General features: G+C 42.5%; 1 protein-coding gene across 1 annotated transcript; it reads left to right on the top strand.

Annotated features, from left to right (window-relative positions):
- The first annotated feature begins 7,936 nt into the window (after nt 1-7,936).
- Nucleotides 7,937-15,276, top strand: LOC100194641 (malate dehydrogenase 2-2, NAD (mitochondrial)). The gene is made up of 9 exons (NM_001139726.1): nt 7,937-8,064; nt 9,387-9,555; nt 9,657-9,740; nt 9,847-9,956; nt 10,340-10,465; nt 10,721-10,798; nt 12,849-12,948; nt 13,835-13,986; nt 14,777-15,276. The coding sequence occupies exons 1-9, from the start codon at nt 7,999-8,001 to the stop codon at nt 14,906-14,908; spliced, it is 1,017 nt and encodes a 338-aa protein (NP_001133198.1). The 5' UTR covers nt 7,937-7,998; the 3' UTR covers nt 14,909-15,276.
- The last annotated feature ends 324 nt before the right edge of the window (nt 15,277-15,600 follow it).

Raw genomic sequence — 15,600 nt, 5'->3', positions numbered from 1 at the left:
TCCCTAATCAGCCCTGACCCTAATGGTCGACTATCTAGGGCTTGCACAGGGAAGGGCATATCCACAGGAACAAGGGGAATCCCTAAACTATGAGCAAATGAACGGTCAATAAAATTCCCAGCTGCGCCTGAATCTACTAGCGCCATATGCTGGGAATGCGGGGAAAACTCAGGAAATGAAATAAACACATACATGTGAGCAACAGGGGGCTCTGGGTGAGTGGCGGTGGCTAGAAAGCTGGTGACGTCGACCGCCGAACGCCGCCCGAACAAGGAGAGGGACCGACTTCGGCGGAAGTCGTGACACAGGCAAATTCAAGCACAGTACAACAGTGGTGTGTAGAATGGCATCTTGGAACGACGGTCCTTGTCACAGATGGACTATTGCAGCAGATGACCACACCGGGTTCCGCTCCTATCAGCTACAAACAAGAAGTAACTCCAGTGGGCACACGATCACCAACATTGGACAATTTAGGAGTGGAAAAGCATTGCCTGGTCCAACGAATCCCAGTTCTTGTTGCGTCATGCTGACGGCAGAGTCAGGATTTGGTGTAAGCAGCATGAGTCCATGGCCCCTTCCTGTCTGGTGTCAACGGTACAGGATGGTGGCGGTGGTGTAATGCTGTGGGGAATGTTTTTATGGCACATGATAGGTCCCTTGATACCAACTGAGGCTTGCAAGCCAAAGAACACCATCCCAACCGTGAGACACGAGGGTGGCAGCATCATGTTGTGGGGGTGCTTTGCTGCAGGAGGGACTGGTGCACTTCACAAAATAGGTGGCATCATGAGGTAGAAAAAGTATGTGGATATATTGAAGCAACATCTCAAGACATCAGTCAGGAAGTTGAAGCTTGTTCGCAAATGGGTTTTCCAAATGGACAATGACCCCAAGCATACTTCCAAAGTTGTGGCAAAATGGCTTAACGACAACAAAGTCAAGGTATTGGAGTGGCCATCACAAAGCCCTGGCCTCAATACTATAGAAAATTTGTGGGCAGAACTGAAAAAGCGTGTGCGAAGAAGGAGGCCTACAAACCTGACTCAGTTACACCAGCTCTGTCAGGAGGAATGGGCCAAAATTCATCCAACTTATTGTGGGAAGCTTGTGGAAGTCTACACGAAATGGTTGATCCAAGTTAAACAATTTAAAGGCAATGCTACCAAATACTAATTGAGTGTATGTAAACTTCTGACCCACTGGGAATGTGATGAAATAAATAAAAGCTGAAATAAATCATTCTCTCAACTATTATTCTGAAATTTCACATTCTTAAAAAAAAGTGGTGATCCTAACTGACCTAAGACAGGGAATTTTTACTCTGATTAAATGTCAGGAATTGTGAAAAACGGAGTTTAATGTATTTGGCTCAGGTGTATGTAAACTTCCGACTTCAACTGTATCTGTATTTGAAAATAAGGTCTTTAACTTACATCTAGACGTTCCGCTAGGGGAACACCTGCTCCAATATCCAATGATAGGCGTGGCGCGAATTACAAATTCCTAAAAAATACAAAAACTTACATTTTTCAAACATATGACTATTTCACAGCATTTTAAAGACAAGACTCTCCTTTATCTAACCACACTGTCCGATTTCAAAAAGGCTTTACAGCGAAAGCAAAACATTAGATTATGTCAGCAGAGTACCCAGCCAGAAATAATCAGACACCCATTTTTCAAGCTAGCATATAATGTCACAAAAAAACAAAACCACAGCTAAATGCAGCACTAACCTTTGATGATCTTCATCAGATGACAACCCTAGGACATTATGTTATACAATGCATGCATGTTTTGTTCAATCAAGTTCATATTTATATCAAAAACCAGCTTTTTACATTAGCATGTGACGTTCAGAACTAGCATACCCCCGCAAACATCCGGTGAATTTACTAAATTACTCACGATAAACGTTCACAAAAAACATAACAATTATTTTAAGAATTATAGATACAGAACTCCTCTATGCACTCGATATGTCCGATTTTAAAATAGCTTTTTGGTGAAAGCACATTTTGCAATATTCTCAGTAGATAGCCCAGCCATCACGGCTAGCCATTTAGACACCGACCAAGTTTAGCCCTGATCAAACTCCGATTTACTATTACAAAAGTTTCATTACCTTTGTTGTCTTCGTCAGAATGCACTCCCAGGACTGCTACTTCAATAACAAATGTTGGTTTGGTCCAAAATAATCCATCGTTATATCCGAATAGCGGCGTTTTGTTCGTGCGTTCCAGACACTATCCGAAATGGTAAAGAAGGGTCGTGCGCATGGCGCAATTCGTGACAAAAAAATTCTAAATATTCCATTACCGTACTTCGAAGCATGTCAACCGCAGTTTAAAATCAATTTTTATGCCATTTTTCTCGTAGAAAAGCGATAATATTCTGACCGGGAATCTCCTTTTCGGCAAACAGAGGAAAAAATCACAAAGACGGGGGCGGCCAGGGCTCGCGCCTAAGCCCACAGTCCCTTGATCGGCCACTTGAGAAAGGCGATAATGTGTTTCAGCCTGGGGCTGGGATGACGACATTCAGGTTTTTCCCGGGCTCTGAGCGCCTATGGACGACGTAGGAAGTGTCACGTTAGAGCAGAGATCCTTAGTAAAAGATAGAGATGGCAAAGAAGTTCCAGAAATGGTCAGACAGGCCACTTCCTGTAAAGGAATCTCTCAGGTTTTGACCTGCCATTTGAGTTCTGTTATACTCACAGACACCATTCAAACAGTTTTAGAAACTTTAGGGTGTTTTCTATCCATATATAATAAGTATATGCATATTCTAGTTACTGGGTAGGATTAGTAACCAGATTAAATCGGGTACGTTTTTTATCCAGCCGTGAAAATACTGCCCCCTAGCCATAAGAGGTTAAACATCAAATTGATACTTACAATGCAGATTTGTTCACCTTGTCCAATTTTAGACTAAGTTGACAGTTACCCTGTGTATAATGCAGAGACAGAAAGTCAGGGAACAAACTCCACACAAGATGAAGAATTAGGGATTGATGTTCATGAACACATTTTAATTTAATTGGGAACTAGTTAGCTAAATGACACAAAATACAAACTTACATTGGCTGGGGTCTATCCATAGGAGGTTGAGGCTCTAAACTAGAAGGATCCACTGCAGGGAAAAATATGATAATATTTTTGCTAGAAATAATCTAGCTAGCTATCTAGGCAGTTCTAGTTATATATATTGCTGTCAGAGAAACCACAGACAGGACAAGGAGCTAGCGTAAGTTTTAATAATAATTTAACATTGATTAGCTTTGGAAATTCAATAACATCTAACATATACAGTGCATTTAGAAAGTATTCAGATCCCTTGACTTTACACATTTTGTTATGTTACAGCCTTATTTTAAAATGTATTATAATTTTTTCCCCCCTCATCAATCTACACACAATACCCCACAATGACACTTTTTTAAACCTAAAATATCACATTTACAAAAGTATTCAGACCCTTTACTCAGTACTTTCTTGAAGCACCTTTGGCAGCCCCAATCTTCTTGGGTATGACGCGACAAGCTTTGCACACCTGTATTTGTGGAGTTTCTACCATATTTCTCTGCAGATCCTCTCAAGCTCTGTCAGGTTGGATTGGGAGTGTCGCTGCACAGCTATTTTCATGTCTCTCCAGAGATGTTCGACCGGGTTCAGGTCCGGGCTCTGGCTGGGCCACTCAAGGACATTCAGAGACTTGTCCTGAAGCCACTCCTGGATTGTCTTGGCTGTGTGCTTAGGGTTGTTGTCCTGTTGGAAGGTGAACCTTGGCTCCATTCTGAGGTCCTGAGCGCTCTGGAGCAGGTTTTCATCAAGGATCTCTCTGTACTTTGCTCCATTCATCTCTCCCTCGATCCTGACTAGTCACAGAGGAACTCTGGAGCTCTGTGAGAGTGACCATCGGGTTCTTGGTCACCTCCCTGACCAAGGCCCTTCTCCCCTGATTGCTCAGTTTGGCCGGGCGGCCAGCTCTTGGAAGAGTCTTGGTAGCTCCAAACTTCTTCCATTTAAGAATGATGGTGGCCACTTTGTTCTAGGGAACCTTCGATGCTGCAGACATTTTTTGGTACCCTTCCCTAGATCTGTTCCTCTACATAATCCTGTCTCTGAGTTCTACGGACAATTGCTTCAACCTCATCAAATCACATTTTGTTTGTCACATACACATGGTTAGCAGATGTTAATGCGAGTGTAGCAAATGCTTGTGCTTCTAGTTCCGACAGTGCAGTAATATCTAACAATTCCCCAACAACTACATAATACACACAAATCTAAAGGGGTGAATGAGAATATGTACATGTCAGTATATCTATGAGAGATGGCCGAGCGGCATAGGCAAGGTGCAATAGATGGTATAAAATACAGTATACACATGTGATATGAGTAATGTAAGATATGTAAACATGATTAAAGTGGCATTATTTAGAGTGCATTGTATAAAGTGACTAGAGATCCATTTATTAAAGTGGCCAGTGATTGGTTCTCAATGTAGGCAGCAACCTCTCTGAGTTAGTGATTGCTCTTTAGCAGTCTGATGGCCTTGAGATAGAAGATGTTCTCCTGTCTCTCTGTCCCAGCTTTGATGCACCTGTACTGACCTCGCCTTCTGGATGGTAACGGTGTGAACAGTCAGTGGCTCGGGTGGTTGATGTCCTTGATGATCTTTTTGGCCTTCCTGTGACATCGGGTGCTGTAGGTGTCCTGGAGGGCAGGTAGTTTGCCCCCGGTGATGTGTTGTGCAGACCATACCACCTTCTGGAGAGCCTTGCGGTTGAGGGCGGTGCAGTTGCCGTACCAGGCTGTGATACAGTCCGACAGGATGCTCTCGATTGTACATCTGTAAAAGTTTGTCAGGGGTTTTGGTGACAAGCCACATTTCTTCAGCCTCCTGCAGGCTGTTGAAGAAGGCTGTTGCGCTTTCTTCACCACACTGGCTGTGTGAGTGGAACATTTCAGTTTGTCTGTGATGTGTACGCCGTGGAACTTGAAGCTTTTCACCTTCTGCACTGCTGTCCCTTCGATGTGGATAGGGGGATGCTCCCTCTGCTGTTTCCTGAAGTCCACAATCATCTCCTTTGTTTTGTTGAAGTTGAGTGAGGTTGTTTTCCTGACACCACACTCGGAGTGACCTCACCTCCTCCTTGTAGGCTGTCTCGTCGTTGTTGGTAGTCAAGCACTCTACTGTTGTGTCGTCTGCAGTCGTGGGTGAACAGGGAGTACAGGAGGGGGCTGAGCATGCACCCTTGTGGGGCCCCAGTGTTGAGGGTCAGCGAAGTGTAAATGTTGTTTCCCACCACCTGGTTTAGGTTGAGACCCAGGGCCTCCAGCTTGATAATGAGCTTGGAGGGTATTATTGTGTTGAATGCTGAGCTGTACTCAATGAACATAGGTATTCCTTCTGTCCAGATGGGATAGGGCAGTGTGGAGTGTGATGGCGATTGCGTCGTCTGTGGACCTCTTGGGACGCTATGCAAACTGAAGTGGGTCTAGAGTGGCCGATAAGGTGGAGGTGATATGATTCTTGACAAGTCTCTCCAAGCACTTCATTGTGACAGAAGTGAGTGCTACGGGGCGGTAGTCACTTAGTTCAGTTATCTTTGTCTTCTTGGGTACAGGAACAATGGTAGCCATCTTAAAGCATGTGGGGACAACAGACTGGGATAGGGAGAGATTGAATATGTCCGTAAACACTCCAGCCAGTTGGTCTGCGCATGCTCTGAGGATGCGGCTTGGGATGCCGTCTGGGTCGGTAGCCTTGCGAGGGTTAACACCCTTAAATGTCTTACTCACGTTGGCCACGGAGTATGAGAGCCCACAGTACTTGAGAGCAGGCTGCATCGTTGGCACTATGTTATCCTCAAAGCGGGTGAAGAAGGTGTTTAGCTTGTCCGGGAGCAAGATATTGGTGTCCGCGAGATGGCTGGTTTTCCCTTTGTAATCCGTGATTATCTGTAGACCCTGCCACATATGTCTCGTGTCTGAGCCGTTGAATTGCGACTCCACTTTGTCTCTGTACTGACATTTTGCTTGTTTGGGAATAACCTTACGTGGGAATAACTACACTGTTTGTTTTCAACAATATTCCCAGTCACTTTGCCTGATCCAGTGTCATGGGATTACGCCCAGCCACCATCCACATCAATAAAACCCAAGCCTACTTGATGGAAATAGTGCTCACTGTTGCCCCCTAGTGGTCGGTTTTGAAGGCATTTCCCGACATACTTCAGAAATGGATAGACGTCCAATTTCGACATCAATCTTGAATGACCTGGCTGTGGTAGGCATCCCCAGTTACTACTATCCTCCTGGCAGTTCTAAACTTTGTGAGGCAGGTCACTTTACCCATCTCTTTGCATAGCCCACCACATGCCCTGTTTTCTTAACCATAACTGGATGGATCCTTAAAGAATTACTGTGGGAATAAATATCACTGAATGATGAAAATATTGGAACAAAGTAGGCTAATGCAATTGAAGGCATCACATTTTCTTACTGAAATTCCCAAAGTCATCCAATTGTTATAATACATTTGAAGCAATAGCTTACGTGCTTGTGGTCATCGTTCATCGCCATTTCGTTTTCACTGAATCTCCATTTGGATATTGGTTAGGCTACAATTAGGGTGTGGAAAAGTTAGCTAAGCTGAGGTGAGGGCTGCTAATGATCATCTTGTCTAGTTGGCTCATTTATTAGCACTGATCAGAACATTTGATAGCATGTTATGTAGCTTAACATGTGATTTATTTTGCTCTTCTCTCGCAGTTGTTTAGTAGCCTAGGCCTACTCCTGACCAAAAGCCTGTGCCTTGTCTTAATCAATCAATGTGATTTTGTTTCACTGAATCTCCATCTGTATATTTGGTTAATTCTCTCGCTGGGCAAATAAGTGGAGGTGGTATAGCTCATATATTTGTTTGCTCATCTATAACTGATCAGAAAATGTAGCATGCAATAATGTAGCCTAAATCAAGTGTAGGCCTATTATTTTGCTCGATCGCGTACAGGCAACTCCAAAATCCTGCGGAAGTTGTGAAATATGAACATGAGACTTTCATGCTTTTGAAAATATAGATTGCTTTTATTTTCTATCTGTATCATGATGAAGATCTGAGACTCTACGCCTGCTCCCTAACAATGCGGAGTAAGGGTAGGAAAGAGATGAAACGTGGCTCAAAAATGCATGGGTTTGCTTTGGGCTCTGTTTCAAAATGTAACTTTTTTTATGACTGCGGATCCACAAGTTGCCTTGACGCAAGTTGTGTGGGTTATATTTCATTATATTCATAGGCTACTATAAAATATGTGTTTTGACTGTGACCAGGGTAGCCTAAGTGTTTTTTCTGTTTTAATGAACAAACTAACTATTGATTTCATGTGCATGGCAGCCTATAGCCAGCACAGACCAGTAACATAATTAAACCTTAAACCATTATATTATTTTGAAAATACATTTTATTAGTCTTATAATGTTTAGGACCTGCCTAAAACAAATTAATAATGGATTTCTTTGAGATTTAAAAAAAGTTGACATCAGTTCACATCTGTCACTCCTAACCTTTCTGGCATGTGCATCGGAGATATAAAACACTTATCCCGACAAGAATGTGGTAAAGATGGGACCGTATGTATTGGGTTCTAAAAAACATTGGCAAATATTTTTTTTTACAGGCAACATACTATAAAGTCTGTTTGCAAAGGATTGAATATACACTCCAATAAATACCGCACTAAAGATAATGGACCACTTTTGACCTTCCACGTCATGACGCATGACTGATATTGCTTTGCCCAATCACAAATTTACCTTTACATATCTTAACCAATCAAACTGCATATGGAGCAGGAAGTAGGCTGTCCCCGATAGTTATGGTAGGTAGCTCGCTTTTGAAAGCTTTCTGTCTCGACCGCGCACCGAGGTAGAGGACGTTGGAGTCACTGAGAGGACAAGCAAATTTATTTTTGGTATAAAGTTAGACAACATGTTTTCCCGCATTGCACGACCCACACTTTGCATTGCTAACAGAAGCTTAACCACCACCTCACAGGTAATTAATAATAATATATATAATTTCAAAATAAATAATTTTGTCAGCCAGAGAGATAGTTAGCGTAACGTGACTAACGTTGTCATTAGTTAGCTACCTACTAGCTAGCATGGATGCCATCTAGCTTGTCAGAATAGTTATTTAGACAACCAGCTAACTATCTATAACTTGCAATGTCATAGATACACACTGTACTAGTTGAGCCACCGCAGAATGGTCCATATTGTTTAAAACGAGTGATAGTTGCCGGCCATATCGTATAAGTTAGCTATAGCTTGTTGGCAAGGATGTGTACACGGTTGAAAGCTGCGTGCACTGTATAAGGTCAACAAACGTTTCCTTCACTTTTAAGGTCCGCAAGGCATGTGTTTTGTCAGTTATCATCTCGAGTTTGTCCTTCATGACATGATGGTAGTGAACCATCACTGATGGCCCATTTCAAGTTTTTATGAATGATATTAGGATTAGTTAGGCCCTTTTTTCAAATTCAGGTTTCAGCTAATGTATCCATATTTAACACACACAAGGTACAACAGTAGCCTGGTATTTAAGTCATGGTTAGCCCAGGTGATTATAAACTAAAACCACTGATAATATGCAATACAATAGCTTTAAAAATATTGCCATGTTTCCTTTCTACACCTGTTTGAGCAAAACTGTGCAAGGTGTTTCATCAATCGTGTGTTTATTTTATCCTTGACACAAACTCAATGTTAAATATGTTCCTTAAGGTTGGCATTGAAAAGGACACAATGGTATAATTCCAGAACCTTTTACATTGATCAAGAAGTAACCTTTTGAATATAATCCGTTACCATTATCTGTGAGCTTAAGTATAAGGGTGGCTTACATTCTTTCTACAGCTTAATGAGCCGTGAATCGCCCACTCTGAAATACTGGCTTCTCGGGAAGTGGGTCTAAGTGGTTTATGGCCTACAAAATACAGACGTCATTTTCCGGTGAATGGTTCGTCTGTCCCCTGTTTGATATCAGCAAATGACAAGGATTTATTGTGCAAAGATGCATTGCAAAGTTCTACATGGAATTTGGACTATAACCCTTGATCTAATGGAACCCATCCTACAAAACCACCAATGAGTCTGTCTCATTTAATCTTATTGCTGGTAATAGATGCACATCTAATCTAAAACAGTTTGTGCTGGAAATCTTCAGAAACACAGAAGATATGTTGGTTCTGTGTGATTTTATGTCAGAAATACAGTTAGTAGCCAGGATTTCTAAAATGTGCAGAACAGTATCATTAACATAGATAGATAGATAGATAGACAGACAGTCAGTGAAATTGTCTCCTCTCCCCTCAGAACAATGCGAAGGTGGCGGTGCTGGGTGCATCCGGCGGTATTGGCCAGCCTCTCTCACTACTCCTAAAGAACAGTCCTCTGGTGGGTGAACTGTCTCTCTTTGACATTGCCCACACACCTGGAGTGGCAGCTGACCTCAGCCACATCGAGACCAGGGCCCACGTCACTGGTACGACACCTTCCTGCTGGACATCAGCTACGCTATAGTGAAATGAGTGTGAAAATGTCTGTTTGGTTGATGTCATTTAACTATCATGATTCCTTCACTAGGTTACATGGGTCCAGACCAGTTGAACGCTGCACTGAAAGGCTGTGATGTTGTTGTCATCCCTGCTGGTGTCCCAAGAAAACCTGGTGAGTTCACCCAAGTTGACAATGTGATTCATATTGAAGAACATCATGTAATGCTTTTCTTTCAATTGAGAAGTGCACATGACATTTTAAAGTGAACTTCTTCCAGGCATGACCCGTGATGATCTGTTCAACACCAATGCCACCATCGTGGCCACACTGGCCGATGCCGTCGCCCGCAACTGCCCCGAGGCCATGATCTGCATCATCGCCAACCCTGTAAATACACCACTACCTCCTCTCCAGACACCTCACAAATTAACTCACCCTCCTGACGACTCACATTACTCTAGAGCAGCTCAGATGTCTAGAGTTAGAGGCCTTAGTGTTGGAGAAAAGCCATTTTGTGTTGTTGCCAAAGAGAAGATAATACTTACTTTCAGGAATAGAGGTCAAGGCTTTCATTTGGAAGGGAATTTATTTTCCATGCCAGCTCTGTTTAGTTCACTGAATGTCTTTCGATGCTTCAGTCAATATGCCCTTTAACCCTTTAATGATACAATATCTTGTTTGAATGCATGTTAAATGGTAAATTCTTAAATATGCCATTGATTGTATAATGGTTGTGTACATAGGAACAGTTTTTTGTTTCCAATCCATAGGTCAACTCCACTATTCCCATCACATCAGAGGTCATGAAGAAGTATGGAGTCTACAACCCCAATAGAGTGTTTGGAGTCACAACATTGGACATCGTCAGAGCCAACGCTTTCGTTGCAGAGCTGAAAGTAATCCATCTTCAAGCTGCAGAGGATTGAGGACCTCACTCCTCATGCTCCCTATACACACCCTCTATACCTTTGACACATCAGGAGTGATCTCAAAGTTCACAGGGATATCACCCTGAACGGAACAATGCTTGTTTTGTTTGTATCTTACAGATGTTTTTTTGTTCAGCAGCAAATGCTAGTCAGCTAGTATCCACTCATTGTATAATGATTGGCAATGCAAGATGGCTGACTATTTGGTGTTTTTTATTGCAGGGCCTTGACCCAGCACGTGTCAACGTACCAGTGATTGGAGGTCATGCAGGAAAGACTATTATTCCTCTCATCTCACAGGTAAGAATTAAGGGCCTTTTCACAGAAATAAAAAATCCAGTACCTGAATGATTGTCTCGCAATGACATCAATAGGCCTACATCTTAATCTAATTACAAAGATGACACACTTTTGCAATTCTCTACTGTTTCATGTAATTTCATTCGGTTGGTATTTGAGCTATCAGATATGCCACCCCCCTATTGGAGACAAATGTGTTTATGGCTCCCTCTAGTGTGTAACAACCCTCATTTTAGTAAATGAGGGTTCTACAGTAGGAGGCCTTGATTAGGTATTTGTCATTAGTCAGTGGCTTTAAGAAATTCCTCATTCATGGTCATTTAAAAATTCAGTTGGAAAAGCAAAAGTGTAAGGTTCTCACTGAACAATGCTTTCCCTGTGAATAACTATTCACGTATCACATTTTGTATTTATTTCACCTTTATTTAACCAGGTAGGCTAAACAAGTTAGAACAAGTTCTCATTTACAACTGCGACCTGGCCAAGATAAAGCAACGCAGTGCGACACAAACAACACCGAGTTACACATGTTTGGAATAAACAAACATACAGTCAATAATACAATATAGAACGTTTATATACAGTGTGTGCAAATGAGGTAGGATAAGGGGGGGTGAGGCAATAAATGGGCCATAGTGGTGAAATTATTACAGTATGGCAAATTAAATACTGGGGTGATAGCTGTCCAGAAGATGACTGTGCAAGTAGCAAAACTGGGGTGCGAAGGAGCAAAATAAATAATATGGTGATGAGGTAGTTGGATGGGCTATTTACAGATTGGCTATGTACAGGTGCAGTGATCTGTGCGCTGCTCTGACAGCTGGTGCTTAAACCTAGTGAGGGAGATATGAGTCTCCAGCTTCAGTGATTTTTGCAGTTCGTTCCAGTCATTGGCAGCAGAGAACTGGAAAGAAAGGCAGCCAGAGGAGGAATTGGCTTTGGGGGTGACCAGTGAGATATACCTGCTGGAGCGCGTGCTGCGGGTGGGTGCTGCTATGGTGACCAGTGAGCTGAGATAAGGCGGGGCTTTACCTAGCAAAGACTTATAGATGACCTGGAGCCAGTGGGTTTGGCGACGGATATGAAGCGAGGGCCAGCCAACGAGAGCATACAGGTCGCAGTGGTGGGTAGTATATGGGGCTTTGGTGACAAAACGGATGGCACTGTGATAGCAAATTGGATGCAGTCTGAGTAGAGTGTTGGAGGCTATTTTGTAAATGACATCGCCGAAGTCAAGGATCGGTAGGATAGTCAGTTTTACGAGGGTATGTTTGGCAGCATGAGTGAAGGATGCTTTGTTGCGAAATAGGAAGCCGATTCTAGATTTAATTTTGGGTCGGAGATGCTTAATGTGAGTCTGGAAGGAGAGTTTACAGTCTAACCAGACACCTAGGTATTTGTAGTAGTTCACATATTCAAAGTCAGAACTGTCCAGAGTAGTGATGCTGGATGGGTGGGTAGGTGTGGGCAGTGATCGATTGAATAGCATACATTTAGTTTTACTTGCATTTCAGAGCAGTTGGAGGCTGCAGAAGGAGAGTTGTATGGCATTGAAGCTCGTCTGGAGGTTAGTTAACACAGTGTCCAAAGAAGGGCCAGAAGTATACAGAATGGTGTCGTCTGCGTAGAGGTGGATCAGAGAATCACCAGCCGCAAGAGCGACATCATTGATGTATACAGAGGAAAGAGTCGGCCTGAGGATTGAACCCTGTGGCACCCCTATAGAGACTGCCAGAGGTCCGGACAACAGGCCCTCTGATTTGACACACTGAACTCCGTATTGATTTGATTTGTCACATGTGCCGAATACAACAGGTGTAGACCTTACAGTGAAATGCTTACTTACAAGCCCTTAACCAACAATGCAGTTAAGAAAAATACCCCCAAAAATATGAAATATAAGTAACAATTAAAGAGCAGCAGTAAAATAACTAGCGAGGCTATATACAGGGGGTACCGGTACGAGTCAATGTGCGGGGGCACCGGTTAGTTGAGGTAATATGTACATGTAGGTAGAGTTATTATAACATATCCACACGTCTCTCTGTAGGCAACACCCAAAGTGGAGTTCCCAGCCGACCAGCTGTCTGCTCTGACTGCTAGGATCCAGGATGCTGGCACTGAGGTTGTGAAGGCCAAGGCTGGAGCAGGTAGGCAGTGTTTGTTACCCTGAGGACTGACCAATGAGTGTGTGTGTGTGTGTGTGTGTGTGTGTGTGTGTGTGTGTGTGTGTGTGTGTGTGTGTGTGTGTGTGTGTGTGTGTATTTATATATGAATGAACAAAGCCATCAATCATGTGACACCATTCATTCCTATTTGAAGACTCCATAGCGCATTGAAGTCGGTTAAGATGGCATCTCATGGAAACAACATGCGCAGTTTGAGCTACTCCAGGAAGTGATGTTGCAGGCTAGCTCAGTGCTGCCCCCTCATTGATTAAATGACAATTTCTTCTTGCTTCGGAAATGTGATCCGGAGGCTCCGTACGGAGGGTTAGACACCATTGTGGAGCCTCTAGGAGGCCAAAATGAGCAATGTACCACATCACCGTGCGCCTCCCAAATTTTGTAACAATGCGGAGGGCTCCGTATAGCTCCGCATTGATATGATTGGTTGACGGTAGGTGGGGGTGGGAGGTCCTGTATAAACACACACCTTGACAACTATCTTCACAACAGATCTGCTCTGCGAAGTGCAGGAACTATGAATTCCATGACTTCTGCAGAGGCCGTATCACAGTAAATGCTGTACAGCCACTGCACATAATGGATTGACCATGCAGAGCCTTTAACTGAAGTTGAAGGCTGACCGGGGTACTGCAGGCTGCCGTTGGCAACTAAATTATCTAAATTGTGTGTGATTCATAAAATAAAAAAAGATCAGTTCAGGGACATATTAGAAGCCGTTATTGGTACCATAATAAAAATATATTTTTACGAAGATTGAGCACCCTTCATTTTTTTCATTCACTATAATGGGGGGGATCCTGTGTTTGAACCACTCTGAGCTCTAACTGGCTAACCTATTTGTGTTCAGGCTCTGCTACATTGTCCATGGCCTATGCTGGGGCTAGGTTCACCTTCTCTGTCCTGGACGCCATGAACGGAAAGGAGGGAGTCGTAGAGTGTGCGTATGTAAGGTCAGAAGAGACCGAATGCAAATACTTCTCCACACCTCTCCTCCTTGGGGTAAGTCCTGCACCACCTTATTAACAGGTTTATAACTTGGAGACAGAAATTTCACCTTTTGCTTATTAATGTTGTACTTAAAGCCCCATAATATGTAATTTTATTTTAAATCAATGCCTAATCACTTTTATTTAATGACAATAATTAAAACATATATTTTGAATGGTTTATATCCCTGAACCTCTTTTGGCCCTTAATGCTCAGTCTGATCGTGTGGGCGTTAGGAAACAAATTGTGGGCGTTAGGAAACAAATTGTGGGCGTTAGGAAACAAATTGTGGGCGTTAGGAAACAAATTGTGGGCGTTAGGAAACAAATTGTGGGCGTTAGGAAACAAATTGTGGGCGTTAGGAAACAAATTGTGGGCGTTAGGAAACAAATTGTGGGCGTTAGGAAACAAATTGTGGGCGTTAGGAAACAAATTGTGGGCGTTAGGAAACAAATTTGAAGATATTTACATACACCGCCCTGATTGGCTGTTAGGATGGGCTAGACCCCACCCGCTTACCCAGATGAACAGACATTAGTCTATTATAATCAGATCACATTATGGCATCATGATGTGGGTCAAAAGTTCCATCCTACCTGAACCAGGAGAAATTCCTGGCATTTTCACAATTTCTGTATTATTTTGACATCGTAGTGTGGAAATAAATATATTTGTTAATGGAAAATCACGTTTTTAACTGCATTGCCCCTTTCAAGTTCCTCTTTGAATGACGGACACTTCTTTCTTGAATACAGTTCATAATCTGAAGTTGTAACCAGTAGGAATATTTTTATTCTTTTAGAAACACGGAATTGAGAAGAACCTTGGACTGGGCAAGCTGTCAGCCTTTGAGGAGAATCTGGTGGCTGATGCCATTGGTGAGCTGAAGGGCTCCATCAAGAAGGGCGAGGATTTTGTTGCTAATATGAAGTGAGCAGGGTTTGAATCTCTAAATCTGCGGTTATTTATATTGTCCAGTCACATAAATGGTGCCAGGCCTCTCCAAAATCAAAGTTTCATCATGCCTGACAAAGCAATAGTTTGTTACTCATCAGAAATATTTACTCAAACAGTTGACTTCACCATCTTGAGCTGGATCAATGTAGGTTTGAGAGGGATCTCTGAGAGAATCATGACCGACAGTATATTTTGTATGGCACTTATGTTTGCAATTTGGAATATCAAAGTAGGCTCCACGTAACTATGCATGGAATTATTTATTGTGTATAGTAGTATTTTGTCTTCGCCCATCAACTCCACTATTGTGGCTTCTTTCAAATGTATAAAGAAATCTCAACCCCATTTACATTTTGCGTTTTGTATTTTAATATTTTAGGGGAAGGAGTCCATGGAAATATCAATCAGTATTCCAAAATGTATTACCTTGAGTCTGTCAATGATATTCAGTTATACATTTTAATTTGGACATCAAAATGTGTAACAAGTGGCATCCAGCTGCAAAAATGTTTCAAACGTCGAAGGACATTGAACATGTTTTAGAATTAATTTGGATCTGTTGAGCTATGGAAAATGTGTGGTCGTGAAATGGAATATTTGGAATGAGCTCATTACCTTGTAACCAAGGAGTACCACAGCAAAATAGCACTACAAAACAGACTGTCTTGC

The sequence above is a fragment of the Salmo salar genome, chromosome 13 (assembly GCF_965601325.2).
Source record: "Salmo salar chromosome 13, fSalSal1, whole genome shotgun sequence".
In the NCBI taxonomy this organism is placed as follows: Eukaryota; Metazoa; Chordata; class Actinopteri; order Salmoniformes; family Salmonidae; genus Salmo; species Salmo salar.
This window is presented reverse-complemented; position numbering and strand designations above follow the sequence as displayed.